The sequence below is a fragment of the Polypterus senegalus genome, chromosome 11, assembly GCF_016835505.1.
Source record: "Polypterus senegalus isolate Bchr_013 chromosome 11, ASM1683550v1, whole genome shotgun sequence".
Taxonomy (NCBI): Eukaryota; Metazoa; Chordata; class Cladistia; order Polypteriformes; family Polypteridae; genus Polypterus; species Polypterus senegalus.
The window spans coordinates 63,536,651-63,557,616 of NC_053164.1; the positions used below are offsets into that span (position 1 = coordinate 63,536,651).

Genomic DNA, 20,966 nt, shown 5'->3' on the forward strand with positions numbered 1-20,966 from the left:
CACCTGCAGGTCTTTGGACTTTGGGAGGAAACCCACACAGACACGGGGAGAACATGCAAACTCCACGCAGGGTGGACCAGGGTCTCCTAACTGCGAGGCAGCAGCGCTACCCACTGCGCCACCGTGCCGCCCGTCCCTTTACTTCGTCTCCCCAAAATCTAATGAGACTCCACCGGCTGCATTCATCGAATTGTGAATTATAAAATTCCGTACTGTATTTGCAATGCGATCAAAGGGGCGACACGCACTTAACTTCCTAGCCTCGAATCCTATTGATGATGCAGCCCACTTGACTGAAACCGTAAAGTGACTCGGATTGCCCGTCACGTTGCCTTCCTCCTGTCGCGCCGTTTCCTTCTCTCCTCCTGTATTCTTGAATCTTCCCGGGCTTACGGAAAGTTCCCGAAACTCGAGGAGTGCAGAGCCGCCCGTCCCAGTGTAACTTGTCGCTGTCACTCAGGCCGGTGACTCAGGAGGACAGTCCGCTGGCGGCTACCACGGGCACGCGCACACGTTTCGATGTATTAACTTTTTTTGTTTTAATATAATTAGGTTTCTTCCAAAATTAAAGATGTGACCATTAATTTCCTAACTGCCCCCTGAACTCGTTCTTCCCAGTTACAGCCACTTTGTCTAAACCTTATGGGGCCGCCACAGAGACCCCCGCACGCCCCCTTAGCATAGCGGATTGAAGAAGAACAGCAGCATTTACTTCTACAGCACATTTTCATACAAGGCATGTAACTCAAAGTGGTTTACGGGGTATTAAAGAAATAAAAATGCAAATAAATAGAGAAACAAATAATAATTGGAATACCAAACACGGTAATACGCGTGCGCACTTAGATAATTCATTTAGAGTCCTGAATTGTGGATTAAACCTGCTAAACTCTGTTTAAAGTCTCCGTTGATTTTAATGATAAGCCGACGATGTGAATCATCGTCAGAATGACAGCAAAGCCTATTCGTCAGTATTGTATATTTCATTATATATACTTAAACAACAGCAACGCCCATTTGTATAATTAATTTCATTAAACATAGCCTACATAAATAACAGGATATTACATTAATATTTTGTTTCACTCCTTATTTTCTTCAAAACCAACCAAACAAAAAACAGCGTTAAAATAATCCCCTAGTTTTAGGTTTATAAAATCTTAGACACAAATGATTATGCGAGGCTGCCGGGGGGCTCTTTTGGCTCAGGTGAGGCGCGCGTTGCTGACGTCACTTGTTTTCTGTCTGCCACATGTCGACCCCCCCTTCCAAACCTCCCAAGTGATCCCCCGGCGAGCGGAGGTGACCACTTGTGCCCGTTTAAATTTAGCACAGGCTGGCTCAGCACATGGTTTGGTGTTTGTTCTGCCACGATGGGAGCCGCCGACCCCCGAGTCCTAGGACTTTGGGAAAAACAGGAAGCTAAAAGCGGAGCGGCAGGGACGAGCCGGAGCTGAGGCGGCGGATCGCGGTAAGGACACCGGAGCGAGGGTCGCTTTTTGGTTGAGAGATCTGACATTCGGTACCAGCTGGGCTACACATTTTAAAAAGTCGCAGAGAGGAGGCGACATCGCAAGGTACTCGAGCCACGTACACGACTGGCCGGGATAACCGACCGCGAGTCAGGCTCCGATAATATATATATATATATATATATATATATATATATATATATATATATATATATATATATATATATATATATATATATATTCAAGGCATTCATAGTCTGAATCACACTTGTATGGGTGGTTACCTGTAATGCTTGTGGTTGGTCAGCAAGTCGGCTAACGTCCGCCACTAAGCAGATCATAGAATGGTTGAAATAGTTTTACTTATCTGACAGTAAAACTATTTCATCCATATATATATATATATATATATATATATATATATATATATATATATATAGCCCTGCCTGAGTGACGAAGGCGACAAGACCCGAGCTTCAGAATGCGCCGGCCGAACCGAACAGCAAACTGTCGTAGAAATGGGAGTGAAATCTTTGAAGCATCACGGGGCGGGGCTAACATATAAAAGAGTTTTAGTTATCAAAGTAAAAGTCCAGAACTTTGGATTAGAGGGGGTCGTTTAATGATCAGACACGCCGTTTTATTAAACCCACATGAACGGTTGTTACCGTGTAGGCAACGTACAAAGTCAGTAATTCGTTACGATTGCTAAAATACGTTTTGCAGTCTTATTTCTGCCATTATTGTTGTGATATTTTTTAACATTTGAAGCCCAATCCAGGTACTCGTAGATCCTCGGTAAATCAGTGGTGCTAATGGATCCCCAAACTTTATGGATTAAAGTTCATTGTTATAGTATTAATATGTGTGCTCGACTTTCTAGTCTGGCTGGACCCTTGTCTTTGCCTGGTGTGTGACGCTAAACCATTGCCACCCAATAAAGTCACTTCAAATCATTTGTTACTTGGCATTGATTGTCCGACGCCTTCAAGTGTGCATGAGTCTGTTATTTGCGATGTGTCACAAAGCCACAAGAATGCCCTCCTTATTCTATGAGAAGGACACATTTTATTTGAATGTCGGGTCAGGGAATTCGGTCAGGCTTCTGTCTCCTATGATTTTTGTCGCTCCCATCTACTCCATCACTAGCACTGAGCCAACAAGCTGTGACTTGCACTTGACGACTGTCCCTTTGTCACCATTGCACAAGGACAGGGGTGCCCACACTTTTTTTGGCTTGTGAGCTACTTTTAAAATGACCAGGTCAAAATGATCTACCTACATTAAAAATGATATAGATATATATACAGTGCATCTGGAAAGTATTCACAGCGCATCACTTTTTCCACATTTTGTAATGTAACAGCCTTATTCCAAAATGGATTAAATGAATTTTTTTCCTCAGAATTCTACACACAACACCCCATAATGACAGTGAAGGAGCAGAAAAGTGAGAAGGAAAACTGTTTAAATAAAGAGCTGGGAAGGTGAATGGAAAGAAGCAGCCAGTGGTAAAGCAAGGAAGACTCTGTAATAAGGACGGCTGGGTGCGCGTAGAAGGTGTAACAATCGGATTGTTAAGCCTTATGATAATGTTTCTGTACGGAGGGTTTAGAGAGACGCACCAGGAGAAGTATAGAACAGGGAACCCCGTGTGACTGTTCTGCTGTTCTCCTTCGACAGTTCTGTGGCTCTGCATATTTGTATGCACTTCTCTAAACTTGCATCACTGGTTCCGCACACAATTCTGTCACATATAAGGGAACTTTTAATCTCCCCGAAATTGCATGTGCCTGCTAACACTCTCAGATCTGTGACGTAGTCGTCTATATTTTCTCCCCTTGCGTGATTTCTTGAAAAAAATCTGAACCTCTCTACAGTTTCATTTATTTTCTGGTTGTAATGTTCATCAAATTTACGTATCATCAAGCGCATGGTTAACTCATCAGGTCTTACATCACCGGTCAGCGCCTGACACGATTCTCTGCCCTTTCTCTCCAGTAAGATAACGGAATAATCTGACCTTAGTGTTTTCCTCTGCCTCCGGCATTGCAAGTTCTGTGAATAACCTGAACCCGTCCTTCCATGTTCTCCATGACTTCACCTGGTCTTTAGCATCGAGGCTTAATGTCAGCAGCAGTCTCAGACCCTCCATTTTCCTTTCGTGTTAGCATCTCCGCGTCCTGAACTTTTAACCGCAAACTGGCATGACTTTCGGCGCAGTTCCGTCACCTACGCTGCCACCATGTTTCTTTCTCGAGATTATTAAAAGTGATAGACTCACTTGCTTTCCTATTGATATGTCTACAAAAGGCTTGTTCAGCGTCAGAGGGTTGTTACATCACACACTGCATGCACCAGTTTACCTTTCCCAGTCCTGCAAAGTCACTTCACGTGAGCCGCTCGGAGTACATGCATTGAAGGTTCTCAGCTGTGCTTGTGCTATCTCGTGCGATCTTGTGATGTCCACGGCTGTATTTAATGTTAGCTAAGACCCGGCACTTAAAAGTTTCTCTCGCACTTTCGCTTAGTTTGTGCCTGACCATCTCATCTTCGTTTGCATAATCACAGTCCTTCACCCGCGAATATTTTGCGGCAGCGTGTCTATTGGATAGCTGCTGACAGACGGCCTTATATGGGCAGGCACTGAATTACGTGGGAGGCGTGATGATGAGAGACGCAACTCCGCCTCACACGGTGACTGAGCTGCAGGCAATATCCGTATATATGGACAAAAGTAGGTTCCAGTTATGACCGTTATGCGCAGAATTTCTAAATGAAACCTGTGCACCTTTTGTAAGTAAGCTGTAAGGAATGAGCCTGCCAAATTTCAGCCTTCTACCTACACGAGAAGTTGGAGAATTAGTGATGAGTGAGTGAGTCAGTCAGTCAGTGAGGGCTTTGCCTTTTATTAGCATAGATATAAAATATATATTGTGAGTGTCAGAGGTGGGTAGTAACAGGTTACATTTACTTGAGTAACTTTTGAAAAAAATGTACTTCTAAAAGTAGTTTTACTGCACCATACTTTTTAATTTTACTTGGGTACATTTGTGAAGAAGAAACACTAATCTTACTCCTCTACATTGGGCGACACTCGAAACGTTACCTTCTTCCATTAGTTAAAGCCTGACAGACAATTTTCAATCTGCTCTGTGTAGCGGACGCTGTCAAGTTGCGCACGCGCCTTCCATTGCATCTCCAGCTCTGACGTGAGGTTTTGGATGTTCCCCAAATGAAGGCGCTGCAGCTTTGAGGACAGATGTTGTATTTATCATTTGAAAGTATTAACTGAGCTAATCATATTGACCATATTGGTTTTTCTCTTTTCCTTGCAGCTGTAAATTAAGCTTATTCAACATGTTGGTCAGATCGCAGAAAATGCCAAGTCTAGCGGCCATTGATCGTTATTAAGTTGCTTGTATTCCGCATGTTTAATGACAAGGAGAAACTCCTTTATCTCTGGCCAGGGGTCTTGAAATCTCAGCAGGAATTTCTCCCTAGCCATCTGTCTCAATGAAGGCCTCTTTTATCATCTCTCCATCTTGGAAGGACTTCTTATGCTTAATGATCGAGTGACTCACCCGGAACGATGCTTCGGTGTGTCTGCCTTTGCTTTTGAATTCAGCCGAGTGAAAAATGACGGCTGTCCGATTAACTGGATTTTAGTTCCCTCACCTTTCTCTTTCTCAGATTGCTTTTCAGAAGGAAGTCAGTTTTAATAGTTTTTATGAACGGTTCGAAAGTGCCTTTCCACATTTTCTTTCTTTGGAATAGCAATGATAGATTGACAGATCAGACAAATGCACTTCGATTGTGACATTGTGAGAAAAAAAAAATCCTCTTCCAATTCCACATCCAGCCCATAAACTCCCCAAACAATTTTTTTTAAATCCCTTCTTTAGTCGATATAAATTGGAGGGCTAACTAGATCACAGCCGGAGCTTTGCAGTAGCTTGTGCATTTGATCGTGCGTGCGGGATGACCAGTGTGTTCGAAGAGAAGAGATCTCTGACTGGCCACCCTGTATGTCAATCAAGTGGCAAATGCCATATGGAGGATATATGATAGACTAACATTTTAACATTTAAAAAAATTTTTTTTTGAATGCAACGCGATCTACCTGCACTACCCTTCCGATCTACCGGTCGATCGTGATCGACGTACTGGGCACCCCTGGTGTAGGAGAACACAAATGCATCCCACTGGCTCTTGTGGCTCAGTACAGCACACTTAGAGTTACAAGGGTAAATACAACGACGTGGGGTCAGCATGTGGACAGGGGCAGGGTGCGCATCGGAAACAGCAGGAGATTTCCCATCTGGGCCGGTCGAGGTGACGGGCACACCTTTTCAAATCCCCATAAATAAATGCAATAAATGTAAAACGACAATTCCTTCCCCAAGTGGTACAACTTCACGCATGTGAAATTGAAACTATACAACCATCCATTTTCCTAACTCACTGACTGCATTGAACCGTTTTATTAACGGACACCAAAGGTAAAAAAGGTGCTGCTGAGAATGTTAAGCGAAAGAAGAGCATGGACAGAGGATGCAGCGTAATGTATGGAAATATCAGCTTTATTTAGAACAGGTGAGAAAAGTTGTCATCTGTTCACTTTACAGCAGTGAGACTTGAGTAGCACGAGGTGACACGCACAGTAGTCCGAGTCTCTAGTGTTAGAAACGTGGCATGTGTGGCCGACCTTGACGTGCAGAGCTCTTCATGAATAACTTAGCCACCCAAAGGAGCAGTTGTAACTTAGCATCACTGCTAGGCATTTAGAGATTAGGTGAAGTGCAGCCTATTAAGAAAATGTTTAGTAAATTTGCAATGCGAGTATTAAGAAACGGAAACGCTACTTGCTACAAATGCCCAGGGAGGACAAGAACGCAACCCCAAGGAGTCAGTCAGTCTGGTGGTGCTGATGAGGTGGCAGAGGAAGGACAGCAGTCGACAGGTGGTAGTGCTGTGGTGTGATGATAGGGATGGAGGTGTGTGGGTATTGTTCAGTATTACAGAAAACAATTTGACCAGCGTGAGATATCATTATGACTGCGGGATCTGAAGAAATGATCTATGTAAGGATAGGTTACACAGTTATAATTAGTTAGGGTACATAGTAATGCATGCGTAATTAATTATTTCATTTACTAGGGGGTTCGCCCCCTGCTCGCTTCGCGTCTCTGCTGCTCGTGTTGTGAAGTTGGGGGCTGAACGCACCCCTAGGAGATGCGGTCGCTCCTCCGATGCCCCCTCTTAAACGGTGATACAATGGGAAACAAATAGAGTTTATTTTTTACCTCCTCTTTGCTTGATCAGCTGCTGGCTTGCTGCTGCTGCTGCCTTATGATCTGCATCTCACGTGGCGCTTTGAACATTTAAAAGGCCGTACAGCAGATGTCCTACTCTTTGTCTTTTATTTCCGGCCTCGGGCCTGGTTAAATCTTTTGGCACAAATTCTTATCTGGCGAGACGCGAGTTCTTGATGTTTGTTAGTTTATGATTTAAAAATGGAATAAGAATCTGAAAATCTACCAAACATCACATTAAAGTTTGACAAATTGTGAAAAGAATGATACCAAACATATATATCTAGGTTTTAAAATAAGCCTAATTTAAAGCGTGACGAAAAAACGTGACATGAAATCGTTGCTCTTTTAGGCTTAGGATTTTATATATAGAGAGTAGATTTGTTGTTGCTGTGGGAAGGGATGAGATTAGTTCAACTGTAGGATCCATGCCAGAGACAAGAGTGTGTTGTACTTCTGGGTACTCAGCAGGGACAACAGCAGCTGAGGAGGATAAAGAGGGAGATCCTCTGGCTTTACTTCACATATTCCCCAGTCCAAAGATCTTGATCTCGCTTTTCTGCTCTCGCAGCCAACAATAGCCAAGACCGAGCGTGTTGTTGATGCTGCCCAAGTGATTGTGAAGGGAGGCCTTAGCTATCGAGGGTTGTGACGCTCCGAGTCGGCTCCACGCTCTCTGGTTCTCCTGCTAGTTGTCATCAAGATAAGCTGGACAAATAAGGACACATCCATGCAGACCAGGCGTAGTGCAAAGTGAACTGGGCTTTTATTAAAATCCATCCCAAAACAAACTGTCCCAAAGGGCAGTGAATTTCACAATCCATAAAACAGTGCAAACGTGGAGGCTAAAAATCCATAATAAAGAAATCCAGTTAAAATAAAGTTCATGCAGGAAGCTGTCCTGTAACAGACCCAATCCCTGGTGCATCCCTTTAAAGCCAACATCTCCTCGGCTTCTTCTATTTGGCAGACTTCAACCAACCTTCGGGTCCTACTTGTGTCCCCCGCGCCCATCCCATTGCTGTTCCAAAGGGCGTTGCCGAGCCTCCACTCCTTCGACTCCCCCTGCCATTCCCTGGCCTTGTGTGGTGGAGTCCTCCGGAGTATTGTGGTTGCTCCTGTTTGAGTGCCAACCACACACTCCATCACTGGGACTCTATTCTCATCTGCCTGCCTCCATCTGTCTTGTACCAGCTCTCTCTCTTTCTCTCCATTAGCCTTCCCTCTTTCTTTCTCATTTTGTTTTCTTTTTTATTCTCCCCTCAGGCTTCTTTATCCGTCTTGTTTAATTGGGTACAAATGTGACACACTGTGCCACCCGAGGTACAATTGAGGCGCCAGCCCTGCCCTGCCCACACATACCCCACTTAACCACTGAGTGAGACACACTCGCGCACATCCGCATACCTTGGAAGTATTAGGACTCTGCTCTACGTGTATCTGCTCACTTTCTGCATGTTACTATTTCTATTGTTTAACACTAGAATTACCAGAGCCTACATAAAAAAAAACTTGTAGATCCATCCCACCTTAAATCGCTTCTTAAAACTGTTCTCACCTCTCCACCAGTGTCTTTTGTCATCTAATGTGCCGATAAAGACAAGCTGCAAGCAGCCGGCTATTCCATCCCCCCACCAACTTAGAACGTGAACAAGCTTCTCCCAGCTCATGCCTTGATTGATTATCTGGGAGTAAAGTGGAATTTTAGAGTGGAATAATAGATCGTTATTTGGAATACACGAATTTCATGTGTGTTCCATTTCTACAATAATCTGTGAAAAACACATTGTTAAAACAGAAACTTTTTTTTATTACTAATATTTTAGTAATAAATGTTAAAAAATGTAGGCATAAACTATAAAATGTGTGAAGCCTGAAGGCCAAAGATCAAATAAACACTTTCATAAAAGGTTCAAGAATGTCACAACAGTTTTGTTGGCGTACCGGTAAGATTTCATCACTCAGAACGCAATAGACTTGCCGTACTAAGGAGACCAAAGTTTGATTCCCAGCTAGAGAGAAAATGTTTTTTTTTTCTTTTTAACCTTCGCCGTTCTGCCTGCCTGAACTCCATGTCTATCTATGTAGTAATAACAGTAATTTTATTATTATATAGCAGCTTCTCTGTCTACCTATCATATAGTGCCTTTCCTTCCTATATCTATATATCTATCCCCTTAGCTGTTTTTTTATATATCCATTATACAGTACCCTATGGGGTGCCAAACAGGCAATTACAATGATTTTCTGAATATATAAAGTCATTGCTGAATATATAAAGTCAAAACTTGAATATATAAAGTAATTCCTGAATATATAAAGTCAGCGTCGGAATATATAAACTCTTTTTTGAATATATAAAGTCAGTGTTGGAATATATAAAATCATTCCCGAATATGATCATCCCCAACTGACACGCAGGTAAACAGACTTGAGCTAAGAAAACTGTGTGCTGGTGGGCGATGTGATAGTAAGCTGCTTGCTGTTTGCTGCTTAGCCACAAATTTAGAAGACAAAAGACGTGATGGAGACGTGTGAAGCATTTTAAGGTGGGACAGATCTACAAGTTTTTTCGTAGGCTCTGGTAATTCTAGCGTTAAACAGTTTTCATACTTTACTGTGCTTGTTCTATTTTCTCCATACTGTACTTACTGTATCTAGAGGATCACTACTCATTTTGTCGATAGCTTTGACTTAGTTTTGTCTTTACAATCCCTCACTACTGTATATACAGTATTTATATTGTCATTTATCTGATTACTTGCGTTTCAATTCTGTTGTCACCTTTGGTTAGACACGAAACTGAAAATTGTGTTTATGGTTAATTGCCAGCATGTTAATTGGCTGTCAAATTTCAGTATGGTCATGATGTTTTCTAAAATGGAATCTTTAATGAGGCAGTCGTGTGAAACATCATACCTTCTGTTTGGTGATCTCAAGGGAGTGAAATCCATCAATTGTAATAACACATTTTGACACGCTCCTCGACTTTGAAGCTGTGTGGTGTGCCACCATCTTTAGAATTATGGTGGGTAAGAACTTATCCAAGTACTTAATGCCAATCCAAAGCTTTGTGTTCTTCCCACAGGAGTGTATGGGCCAGGATGACGGTCACTTATTCCAGTAAGGTTGCCAATGCGACTTTCTTTGGGTTCCACCGACTGCTGCTGCGATGGAAGGGTAGCATCTATAAACTGCTGTACCGGGAGTTTCTTGTTTTCGCCAGCCTTTATACGGCATTGAGTGTCGTCTACAGGTAGGCATCCACACTGCTGTGTTCTGCTTGTTAGTGACTGTCAGAGTATTAACTCGGATACAGAAATCTTTATCATGTCATTCAAAATTTGTAAAAATGAAGAATGTTTTCTGCATTCATGCATTATGATGTATCTTGTCTTTGATTTTTGTGGGTAGCATAGTTTAAATAAGGACTTTTGACAAATGACCATCAAACTCATTTGGTTAGGTAATAGCAAAATTGTCCCAGAGTTTCAGGGGACTGCTTCCAATGCCAGCCTGGTCATTCTCTCCCTGTATCTGTTTAGGATTTGTTCTGGTATTCCAGGTCTCATCCCAGAACCATCCATGTAAGGTCAATTAGTAGGCCTTACCTGGCCTTCTTAAAACAAGTATTATGGTTCCCAGTGATGGACTCCCATCATGTCAAGCATTCGCTTTGGCTGTCTCTGTTTAAGGATCGGGCAGGTTGCGACTAACCAAGAATTTTAATCTTCTATGATTCGGCTCTGCTAACGCAGCATATTAAAATATTCTTACCTTCACAGGCTGTATGATGATTTCCAGAATCTGCTGGCTGTTAGCTGTTTTGGTAAACTTTAATTGTATTTCTTGTAGTTGTACAAACTGGGCAGTTTGACCACATCTGGGGCCGTAAGGGATAGTCTATATGTTTATTGCCCTAAAATCTGCATGTGAACAATGGCGATGGTCATCTGTGATTTTTGTTATCCCGCTACCTTAGAAATGTCTGAAACTTGATCACATACTCTTGTTTTTCAAACGTTAAACTTCTCAATTTAATGTACGCTTAGTATCGCTGGCAAGGAATCACTCAGGGTCTTCCTTCCTCAGTTTCACATCCTCGAGTAGAGAGTCTGGCTGTGAGCCCAGGCTCTCCAAGGATGTAAGCAGAAGTCACCCAAGGAAAACTCCTTTGATGCAAGTGAATAAGAAGGCCTCAGACTTCTAACTGCAAATAGGAGGATATCATATTCCAAGATGGCTCTCTCCCTCTGAGTCTCGTTGCATCATCTTTACATTCCCCCCTCCTGATTGATCCTCAACAAGCACCCAAATGCCATAAAGGAATGGAGTGTCAAACAAACTCCACTGTTTGTGCTTTGTTAAAAAAGACTGTAATATTTTTGCATGGTATACCAATACTAAAAAAATACTGAATTCTCTAATTTTCAAAACAGTACTATGCCAACATTATGTTAAGTGTGGTACCATCAGTTAAGGGTTGCTCTGTCTCTCTCCAAGTCCACATTATAATATACTGTACATATATCCGCACTCTCAAATCTACCCCCCATTCCTGTCATAAAATGTATATTTCAGACGTGGTGGGAATTTCAAGGGGGTTCTACCCGTCGATCCACGTTATATAAATATTTGTATTTAATACTATAATCCCTGAAGCCTGCGAAAAAACTTGTAATCCTGGGCCACCTTAAATTCCTTCACACGTCTCCATCAACGCCTTTTGTTTTGTAAATGTGTCGATCAGCACAAGCAGTAAGCAGCCTGGCAGCTATCCAATCGCCTCCCCGATGGAGCTCAACTTGGACAAAAAGTTCTCCCAGTTCAAGTCCATTTGTTTGGGTGTGAGGTGCCTGGAGTTGTACAGGGTAAATAATATATCATTATTTAGAACACATGCATTTCATGTATGTTCCATGTCTACAACGATCTGTGTAAATGTAGGATGGCAGGAAATGTTGAACGCATACCTAAAACAGAAACTACTATTAGTACTAATGACAAAATTTTGACTTGAAGTGTATAATGTGTGAAGTCCAAATATCAAATAAACACTTTCACAAAATGTACAAGTATAACAGAACAAGTGCGCTTTTCTTTCAAGAATATAACTGCAGAAAAAGAAATCGGGTTAGGGTACGACATTGATATGACTGCTTGAGTGGTGCAGCGGTAAGAACTGCTGACTCATAATCAAGAGGTTGCGGGTTTGATTCTGGGCGCTTCCTGGCTGCTTGTGCTGATTGATGCATTAGCAAAACAAAAGACGCTGATGTGGAGAGGTGTGAAGAATTTTAAGGTGGCCCAGCATTATCAGTTTTTTCGTAGGTTTCAGGCATTCTAGTGTTAAGCACATGAGACACTTGGAGGGTGAAAGCTTGAATATAAAATTATGAGCATTCAACGGAGCAGTAGAGTTGCATCTGATAGCATGTGTGTGAGGAGTGGGCAGATGAAGTATCATGGAGCTGAGGCAGAGAGGAAGAGGAGTTATTCATTATTTGCTTTGGTATCGTGTTGGTACTGAGGTGTGGGAGCTGGTATTGGAATCAAAGTCAAAATTTTAGTGTCGATCCAACGCTACTCTGTAATCCAAAGGTCCCTGAGAGTTTGAGTTCCACCACCACTGTCATCTGAGAGGGTAGAAGCAATTGAAATGGTAAAGGTAAGAGCAGCAGAAGCCAACAGAGAGCCTGGTGCTACGTAATTGGGCCAATGGAACCCTCCTTTGGTGCTCATTATTCATATCTTGCACACAAATCAAATCGAGCAATACGGCCAAAGCTGTCAAGCTTCGCTTCTAAACAGAGCAAGGAAGAATCCCCTGAAAGATCGACACAAATCAAAGAGAGAAACACAGGCTGGCAACTTCAGTTTCAAAATAATCTGCCAGGGCTCCAGAGTGATGCGTATTTCCTTCAGCTCTCCCTCCTCATTACCCCGGAAAGAGCCGCACAATTCTAACACAACGAGCACGGCTCGTACCTTAACAAATACTAAAGAATCGTCAAGGTTAGATACTTTAACACTTTTTATGCTCGTGTATCTGTGTAAGCTGACAAACACAATATATTGGTTTGGTATAATGAGGACAATAATTCCTTATGCCACACCATTAGAAAATGAAACACAGGGAAGCCTGTGAATTGTATCTGCTTATCTTATAGCAGATCCCGTGTCTCAGTTTCAATACTTGATGCCAAATAGTTTGTGGTATTGGCATTGTCGGCTGTACTCTGGATGACTTTGCTACCACCTCGCATGTTCTGCCTTGTACCATTCTCAACCTAATATAGCTAACTCTTCAATCACCTTCTGCATATGTGAGCTTTTGACAAACTGGTGGGTGGCAGTCAAGAGTATTGAGACGTCTAGACTTAGGACAGCTGAAGTTTAAGAAGGCGAGCCACAAGAACACTTAAGCATTGATTTTTTTTTAAAAGAATGTGTGTCATTGGGACAAATGGATTTGTACCGATCATCACTTTGAGAATTTTATACACTTCAACCAAAGTTTTTCCAAGTTCAAGTTTTATTTGCATTCCAGCCACATCTAAAATACGGTGGGACGAAATTTCGTTGCCGAAGAGCAGAAAATGTGCAAAAAGAGAAAGGGAAAAACTACAAAACAGTAAACCAGTGCTAAATTCAAAGTCTAACCAATACCTATGTAAATAGTCAATTAAACACTAGAATTACAAAAGCCTACGAAAAACTTTTGGCCCACCTTAAATCACTTCGCACCTCTCTGCCAACGTCTTTTGTCTTGTAAATGTATCAATAAGCAGCAAGCAGCCTGCTATCACATCCCCCCCACCGCCGCACAGTTTTCTCAGCTCAAGTCTGTTTACCTGCGTGTCAGTTGCTTAGAGTTGTAAAGAGTGAGAAGTCAAGCAAAATGACACCTTTTATAAATACATTATGCATTACATGTGTGTTCCGTGTCTACAGCGATCTATATAAGCACATCGTTAAAACAGAAACGTTTTTCATGTTTTAGTAATAATTGACAATAATTCACACAGCAGTTTCAGATCACGGCGAGTGTGAACGTGACTGAGAGCATAAAACTGGATAAAAAAAGCAAACCTTTCCAAGTATCATAAATATTCTCCGGCTGTTACAGACTGAAATTAAATGTATGTTTTTATTCTAAAATAGTACGAATAAGAGCAGCTCACTTCTCAAAATGGATTCGTCCGGGGTCGAACCCGTGAAGTTTTGATTACCAGTCAGCAGTTCATACCGTCTCACCACCGAAGCAGTCGCAGTAAATGCGTGTCGATGTCGCACCCTAATGCAGGTTCTTTTTCTGCAGTTATATTCTTGAATAAAAGGGCACTTGTTGGGTTATACTTGTACATTTTGTGAAAGTGTTTATTTGATATTTGGACTTCAGGCTTCACACAATATACACTTCATGTCTACATTTTGTTGTTAGTATTAAAACATAGAAAAAGTTTGTCTTTTAGGTATGCGTTCAAAATTTCTGTCATCCTACACTTACATTGATCTTTGTAGACACGGAACACATGTGAAATGCATGTGTTCCAAATAACGATATTTTTTTTAGCGTATGCAACTCTATCTGACTCCCTGATAAACAAGGGACAAACAGTTGGGAGAGGTTTTTGCAGTTTCTCCAGTGGAGGGGGAAGGCTGGTATAGCAGGCTGCTTGGGATTATCGACACATTTACAACACACAAGACGCTGAATGGAGAGGTGCGAGCGGATTTAAGGTGGGCCGGAATTACGAGTTTTCTCATAAGCTTTGGTAATTCTAGTGTTAAATACGATGATTAAAGATAAATACGAGGGACGTTCAAAACATTTCCGCACTTTTTTTTTTTTTCTCAATTTATTAAGAATTTCAAAACCAAATGACATTACTTTTCTACATGGTCACCTTCATTTTTGATGTAATTTTCTTAACATTATACCAACTTTTTAATGCACAATTACTACTCCTCCTGCCTTCACTGTATCCAATGAAAGTGTGGAAAATTTTTGAATGTCCCTCGTGATTATGTGTATAATTGATGGCTCATGATGTGTTCATTAAAGAAGGTTTAGCAGGTGGATAGAAGGTATTGCACATTCTGGATGTTCTTGATTTTATTGAGCGATATCGCTTCCCAGATGGCAAGAGATCGAACAGTCCATGAGAGGGGTGTGAAGAGTCTCTCACAATGCATAGGGCCTTCTTCTTGCATCTCTCCTTAAAAATGGAGGGGAGAGAGACCCTGATAACCCTCTCAGCCGTCCTGCAGTTTCCGAATCGAGATATGATGCAGCTTGCCAGGAATCTCTCAATAGTGCCCCAGCTAAAGGTGGTGTGGATTGGGGGTTTAGAATTCTAACTCGCTTAATCCTTCTAAGGAAGTGCAACCCCTGCTGAGCTTTCTTGACCTGGCATTGAGAGTCGAAGAGAGATCTTCAGTGATGCAGATGCCCAGTAATTTTGTGCTGCTGACCCTTTCCACAGGAAGGCCACTGTATGCAGTGGGTGATGTTCAGCATTTGTTCTGAAGTCCACCATCAACTCTTTTGTCTTGTTGACATTAAGGGACAGATTGTTGTCCCCACACCAGCTCACCAACTGCTCCACCTCTGCTCTGTAAGATATTTTGTTTCCATTACTGATGTGTCCTACTACTGTTGTAAAATCGGCAAACTTAATGAGCTGGTTTGGGCTGGATTTGGCAGTCTAGTCAAGGATTAGCAGAGTAATGAGCAATGGACTGAGCACCCAGCCCTGAGGGGCCCCCATGCCCAGCTTGATTGTTGCACAATGTCTTACTGCCAACATGTACTGTCTGTTGTGTTTTTGTCAAGAAGTCCAAGATCCACTTACAAGGTAAGGTTTTCAATCCAAGCAGAGAGAGTTCCACTAGTAGCTGCTGTGGGATGATTGAATTTAAGGCTGAACTGATGATGTCAATAAACAAAATTCTGGCATAGTTGTTCTTTTTCTCCAGGTGAGATAGTATGGTGTGTAGGACAAGTGTGATCACCTCATCTGTGGACCGATTGGCGCGATACAAAGTGTAAAGGGTCCAGTGAAGGTGGGGGGCTAGTCGTTCAAAGCGTTTCATTATGAAAGAGGTCTGTGCCACAGGCCAATAGTCGTTGAGGCAGGTTACAGTTGTTCTTTTGGGCGCAGGAATGACGGTGGCACCCTTAAACTGTGTAGGTACATACAGACTGGTGGAGAGAGAGATGTTAAAGATATCTGTAAAAACATCTGCTAACTCACCATCAAGGCATATATGGTCTTCAAGTCATGTTGTAAATTGAACCATTACATACATTTTCAGCATAGCACACCGTCACTACTTATATTAACACTTCCATAGAAGTCACTAAGAGAGTTAAGACATTCCCTGGTTTGCCATTTAATTAGAGACCCTAAATTGCTCCAGCATGATTGCGACTGCGTCCTTGGTGAAATGGCGTCCCATCCAGTGCTCGTTTCCGTTTTGTGCCCAATGCTGCACTAAGGATGATCTCCACCTCTAAAATGACCCTGTAATGGAATAAGACAGATAGGAAAATTTGTGAACTTCCCCAAACACTTTCAAAAACATATTGATAACGATGGGACTGGCATGCTAGCGATGTCCTGCTCTGTGCCCTATACACGGTATGTACACTTTAAAAATCAATTTCCATGACTTAGAACAATGTTTGTGTTTTGTCCACTTCAGGTTTTTTCTTTCAGAGACGCAAAAGCGTTACTTTGAAAAGGTGTCTCTTTACTGCGATAAGTATGCAGAACAAATCCCGGTCACGTTTGTCTTGGGTGAGTATTGGATGGAGTCTGGACACGGCTGCCTTTGCCTGAGTGTGCTGTGAGCCTTTAGATCAGCGGAGAGCTTGAAGTGGGGCTGTCACTCTAACAACTGCCCGCTCACACGAACGCTGCACCCAACTTGTGTGGGCTAACAGTTTGGGATCTGCCACGTCTGAGGCCTGGTCTGCTCTTGATCAGGGCGTCGCTTCTGACACATCCTGTGTTGTGTTGCTTGAATTTCTTGCCACAGTTTACTGTGGTCGCGTATGCTTTTTGTCCGTTTAGACAGCTTGGGCATATAAATAAACGTGGCGCGTGTTCATTCATTCATTAATTCACTCTGCCGAGTCTTTCTGTTAGACAGTATAAAGTGTGATTCATGGTGTGGCGTCTCGTTGCACAAATGAGCTCGGTTTATTAAAGTAATAGACGTAGGTTTGTTCTTCTAGACTGGATCAGAGACATTCTACACCGGCCAGTTTTATGTTAAGATGGTAAAGTACAGGGAGACACTCGTGACAAATGGATTCACTTCCCTTAGACTGGTGTTGCACTAAACAGGTTTACCAGTGATCTTCAGTCATAGCTTTTCTTGACATAACCTCTGCGACTTGTGGAAGGTTGCGATGTGTGCCCACAACATACCCAGTGACTCCGGCAAGGTGCTCTGAGACGCCCCTCGGTTTGACTCTTAGTTGGCAACCAGTGAGCAGTCATCTGGAACTGTAATGCGTACAATGTGACCTTAGAGAATGAAGAAAAGCTGGTGCTTTGGGCCACACAACCAGAAGATAGGCTGGTCTGGCCAATGACAGTATGGAAAAGAGAAATAGATGGGCTGAGGCTGTAGCTGAAGTTACAGTGCATCCGAAAAGTATTCACAGCACATCACTTTTTCCACATTTTGTTATGTTACAGCCCTATTCCAAAATGGATTCAATTCATTTTTTTCCTCAGAATTCTACACACAACACCCCATAATGACAACGTGAAAAAAGTTTACTTGAGGTTTTTGCAAATTTATTAAAAATAAAAAAAAACTGAGAAAATTACATATACTGTATATAAGTATTCACAGCCTTTGCTCAATACTTTGTCGATGCACCTTTGGCAGCAATTTCAGCCTCAAGTCTTTTTGAATATGATGCCACAAGCTTGGCACACCTATCCTTGGCCAGTTTGGCCCATTCCTCTTTGCAGCACCTCTCAAGCTCCATCAGGTTGGATGGGAAGCATCGGTACACAGCCATTTTAAGATCTCTCCAGAGATGTTCAATCGGATTCAAGTCTGGGCTCTGGCTGGGCCACTCAAGGACATTCACAGAGTTGTCCTGAAGCCACTCCTTTGATATCTTGGCTGTGTGTTTAGGGTTGTTGTCCTGCTGAAAGATGAACCGTCGCCCCAGTCTGAGGTCAGGAGCCCTCTGGAGCAGGTTTTCATCCAGGATGTCTCTGTACATTGCTGCAGTCATCTTTCCCTTTATCCTGACTAGTCTCCCAGTTCCTGATGCTGCCACCACCATGCTTCACTGTAGGGATGGTATTGGCCTGGTGATGAGCAGTGCCTGGTTTCCTCCAAACGTGACGCCTGGCATTCACACCAAAGAATTCAGTCTTTGTCTCATCAGACCAGAGAATTGTGTTTCTCATGGTCTGAGAGTCCTTCAGGTGCCTTTTGGCAAACTCCAGGCGGGCTGCCATGTGCCTCTTACTAAGGAGTGGCTTCCGTCTGGCCACTCTACCATACAGGCCTGATTGGTGGATTGCTGCAGAGATGGTTGTCCTCCTGGAAGGTTCTCCTCTCTCCACAGAGGACATCTGGAGCTCTGACAGAGTGACCATCGGGTTCTTGGTCACCTCCCTGACTAAGGCCCTTCTCCCCCGATCGCTCAGTTTAGATGGCTGGCCAGCTCTAGGAAGAGTCCTGGTGGTTTCAAACTTCTTCCACTTACAGATGATGGAGGCCACTGTGCTCATTGGGACCTTCAAAGCAGCAGAAATTTTTCTGTAACCTTCCCCAGATTTGTGCTTCGAGATGATCCTGTCTCGGAGGTCTACAGACAATTCCTTTGACTTCATGCTTGGTTTGTGCTCTGACATGAACTGTCAACTGTGGGACCTTCTGTAGACAGGTGTGTGCCTTTCCAAATCATGTCCAGTCAACTGAATTTACCACAGGTGGACTCCAATCAAACATCTCACAGATGATCAGGGGAAACAGGATGCACCTGAGCTCAATTTGGAGCTTCATGGCAAAGGCTGTGAATACTTATGTACATGTGCTTTATCAGTTTTTTTTATTTTTAATAAATTTGCAAAAACGTCAAGTAAACTTTTTTCACGTTGTCATTATGGGGTGTTGTGTGTAGAATTCTGAGGAAAAAAATGAATTGAATCCATTTTGGAATAAGGCTGTAACATAACAAAATGTGGAAAAAGTGATGATGCGCTGTACCTTACCTAGAACACCTTTGTGCAGCCCTCTGCGCTGTTAAGCAATACGTGTAAAAGATGCCGTTAAATGTGAACTACTGGCACCTTTAGGCAAATCTGACCACAACCTGATTCATCCCAGCCACAAGCCTGTTATTAGATGACAAACTGTTAGCACCAGAATAGCGAGGACGCGGAGGCTGAAATGGGTCTGAATGACAAATGACATACTGGGAAATGATGTACGAGTCACATGGGGACAGCATTGAGGGTCTCTGTCAGTGGATCACAGACTATAGGGACGTCTGCATCGACACAGCGGTACCCACAAAGACAGTGTGTTGATGTCCAAATAACAAGTCCTGAATTTCTAAAGAACTAAAAGGTCTCCCGAATGAGAAGAAAAGAAGAGCATTCAGATCCGGTGACAAAGAGGCACTGAAGGACGTGCAGTTTGTGTGAGTGAAGGAAAGGAAGCTCACAATTCTAAAATAGAATACAGACTCGCTCAGAATAACATGAAGGATATCTGGAATAGACCGAGTATAATTACTGGACTCATGTAATCCTGAGCTCAGATGTTAGAAGGGGAAACATCCTGAACCAATTTCTGAATTCTTATTTTCCCTCACACTGCCACCTTCTTCAAATGACCAGTCTCCCCTCACCATCCCTACTACATCAACAACTACTACCACATCAACTGGAATGGCTAGTGACGAGTTCACCTCTGACCAGTATGGACAAAGTATGGAGACAACTGAAGAAGCTACACACAGGAAAAGTCTTGGGATCAGGTGGAGTCAGTCCTCGAGTTCTGAAGGCTTGGGCTGACCACCTTTGTGGTGTCACCTGTCACCTGCCTGTCCCTAAGGCTTTAGAAATTGCCACTTGTTTGGAAAGCATCCTGCTTTGTTCCTGTTCCGAAGAAGGCTGGTGACTCTTCACCTAATGACTACAGACCAGTGACACCAACATCTCACATCATGAAGACCTTTGAGAGACTACTCCTGGACTATATGAGTTCATTGTGGTAGAAAACCTAGACCTACTGAAGTTTGTCTATTAGACAAAGATTGGAGCGGAGGATGCAATTATCAGTCCATACCACAGGGCTTATTCTCACCCGCACAAAGCTGGCAAGACTGTGAGGATTTTGTTTTTTGATGTGTCCGGTGCCTTCAATACCATCCAGTCATCCATGTGAAGGGGTAAACTCAGAGAGCTGCAGGTGGATGAGCCTGTGGTGTCCTGGTGTTGACGAAAGACTCAATGACTGTGTGAGCAACACTGGAGCACCACATGAACAGGCCTGTTTGCTTTACTCTTCATTTTGTACACCTCAGAATAGAAATATAACATGTCAGGTTACTTGCAGAAATTCTCAGAAGATTCTGCACTGATAGGTTGTATTGATAAAGGGGGATGAGACAGAGGAGAGGAGTCAGGTGGAAAAGTGTGTTTCTTGGTGCAAAGAGAATGGTCTGAAAACCAAGGAACTGCTTATTGACTTTCACTGCACCAAAGAGCCTCTATGTCTCATGGAGTGGATGTAGAGGTGGTCCACTCCTACAAGTACTTGGGGGTCCACATTAATGATCAGTTGGCTTGGCCTCAGAACACACTGGAACTATATAAGAAAGGGGCAGAGCAGGCTCTATTTAACTTAGGAGACTGTGCTCATTTAATGTGGGAAGAGGCATCCTTCACATCTTCTACAACTCTGTGATGACCAGCATGATGTGCTGGGTTGGTAACATCACTTCAAGAGAGGCCCACCGAATCAAAAAGCTAATTAAAATGGCAGGCTCAGTTATGGGACACACTCTGGACCCCCTCGAGGTCGCAGTAAAGGATATAATTAAAACAAACGGAGTGCCATTATGAACAATGAGACACATCCCCTCTGTGACACATTAACAGTGAGTAGTTTCAACCATTTAATCTTT

General features: G+C 42.8%; 1 protein-coding gene across 2 annotated transcripts in view; it reads left to right on the forward strand.

Annotated features, from left to right (window-relative positions):
* Positions 1-1,259: 1,259 nt before the first annotated feature.
* The window catches only part of LOC120539086 (bestrophin-3-like), a 57,364-nt gene continuing 37,657 nt past the window's right edge, over positions 1,260-20,966 (forward strand). The window contains exons 1-3 of one of the 2 annotated variants that reach the window (XM_039768833.1): positions 1,260-1,471; positions 9,876-10,043; positions 16,499-16,593. In XM_039768833.1, coding sequence (XP_039624767.1) covers positions 9,892-10,043; positions 16,499-16,593 — 247 coding nt within the window. In that variant the 5' untranslated portion in view covers positions 1,260-1,471; positions 9,876-9,891. Of the gene's footprint in view, positions 1,472-9,875; positions 10,044-16,498; positions 16,594-20,966 lie in introns of those variants that run through there. The other variant, XM_039768834.1, reaches the window with a different exon arrangement.